Source organism: Capsicum annuum, unplaced genomic scaffold (genome assembly GCF_002878395.1).
Source record: "Capsicum annuum cultivar UCD-10X-F1 unplaced genomic scaffold, UCD10Xv1.1 ctg52458, whole genome shotgun sequence".
Taxonomy (NCBI): domain Eukaryota; kingdom Viridiplantae; phylum Streptophyta; class Magnoliopsida; order Solanales; family Solanaceae; genus Capsicum; species Capsicum annuum.
Window position 1 is genome coordinate 1 of NW_025860489.1, and position 1625 is coordinate 1625.

The 1625-nt window shown below is 40.2% G+C and overlaps 1 protein-coding gene across 1 annotated transcript; it reads left to right on the forward strand.

Moving 5' to 3' along the window:
- Window positions 1-770: 770 nt before the first annotated feature.
- LOC124892956 (uncharacterized mitochondrial protein AtMg00810-like) lies at window positions 771-1589 on the forward strand (the record flags this gene model as incomplete). The annotated part of the gene is made up of 1 exon (XM_047404131.1): window positions 771-1589. A coding segment is annotated over exon 1 (819 nt), but the record flags the coding sequence as incomplete, so codon positions are not given.
- Between the last annotated feature and the right edge of the window lie 36 nt (window positions 1590-1625).

The following is a 1625-nucleotide window of genomic DNA, read 5'->3' on the forward strand; positions in this document are numbered from 1 at the left end:
AATGTTTTCCCTTATTCATCTTCTGCTTCCCCTCATCTTTTTCCTCCAGCTCTGTCTCCCCCTATACCTCATAATCCCTCTTCTCCTTCAATTGTCCTTATTTCTACCATTGTTATCCCAACTTCTGTTCCTGTCTCTGCCAAAAGAAAGTCTTCTAGATCATCTCATCCTCCAGCTTACCTCAATGATTATGTGTGCAATTATGTTTCAAGTTCTAGGATTATTCCTCTATCTTTTGAGACTTCCTTGCAAGAACCTCAATTCTACCATCAAGTTGTTTCCAATCTTGCCTGGCAGGAAGCCATGATGAAAGAATTTAAGGGTTTGAAAGACACTCACACATGGGATATTGTCCCTTTACCTGCTGGTAAGAAGCCCATTCCATGTAAATGGGTTTATAAAATCAAACAGAGGTCTGATGGCACTATTGAAAGATACAAGGCTAGGTTGGTCATTCGATGGGATGCCCAGTAAGAGTGTATAGATTTTACTGAAACTTTTTTTAAAGTGGTCAAAATGACCACCATTAAATGTTTGTTGTCTGTGGTTGTCAAAAGAAATTGGGTTGTTCACCAACTTGATGTGAACAATGCTTTCCTACATGGTGATTTGAATGAGGAGGTGTTTATAAAAATTCCCTTGTTTCCTCTTCTTCATTTATTGTGTTGGCATGTCGCCTTAATAAGTCCCTCTATGGTCTTAGACAAGCCTCGAGACTATAGTATGCCAAACTATCTTCAGCTTTACAGTCTAGGGGTTTCATCCCTAGCATGAATGATTACTCTTTGTTCAGAAAATTAGTTGGCACTAGTCATACTATTGTGGTTGTTTATGTGGATGATATTCTCTTGGCTGGTGATGATGAATCTAAAATTTCTTCTCTCAAGCTTTTCCTGGATGATAAGTTCAGAATTAAGGACCTTGGTCTTATACATTATTTCCTTGGTCTGGAAATTATCCATACTTCGACGAGGTTCTTGGTCAGCCAACATAAGTTTGCATTGGATCTATTGTCCGAATTTCACTATACTAATGTCAATCCTGTTGTTTCACCACTTGACCCTCACGTGAAGCTATCTTCTGATTCTGGGTATTTGTTACCTGATCCTTCTATGTACATAAAGTTTGGTGGAAAGCGAAATTTCCTTCAACACACGAGACCAGACTTGTCTTTTACAGTTCAACATCTTAGACAGTTCATGGCTTCTCCCCGAACTACTTATCTCACTGCTGCTCATCATGTTTTGGAATATTTGGCTGGTACTCCTCGTTTGGGACTTCTCCTCAATAACTCCTCCGATTTTTCTCTCCAAGGCTATTGTGATTCTGATTGGGCCAGCTGTGTTGCAACCCGTAGATCTGTTTCAGGATTTGTTCTATTCCTTGGACGCTGTCATATCTCTTGGAAGTCCAAGAAGCCGCCCACCATTGCTTTATCAACAGCTGAGGCAGAATACAATTCCTTAAGGCTCGTAGTTGCTGAAATTACCTGGCTGGTTCGTTTATTTGCTGAATTGGGTGTTCATGATCTGACTCCTGTACATGTGTTCTGTGAATGTCATGCAGCTGTCCACATTGCCAAGAATCCTGTTTTTCACGAGCGTACCAAACATATTGAAGTGGAT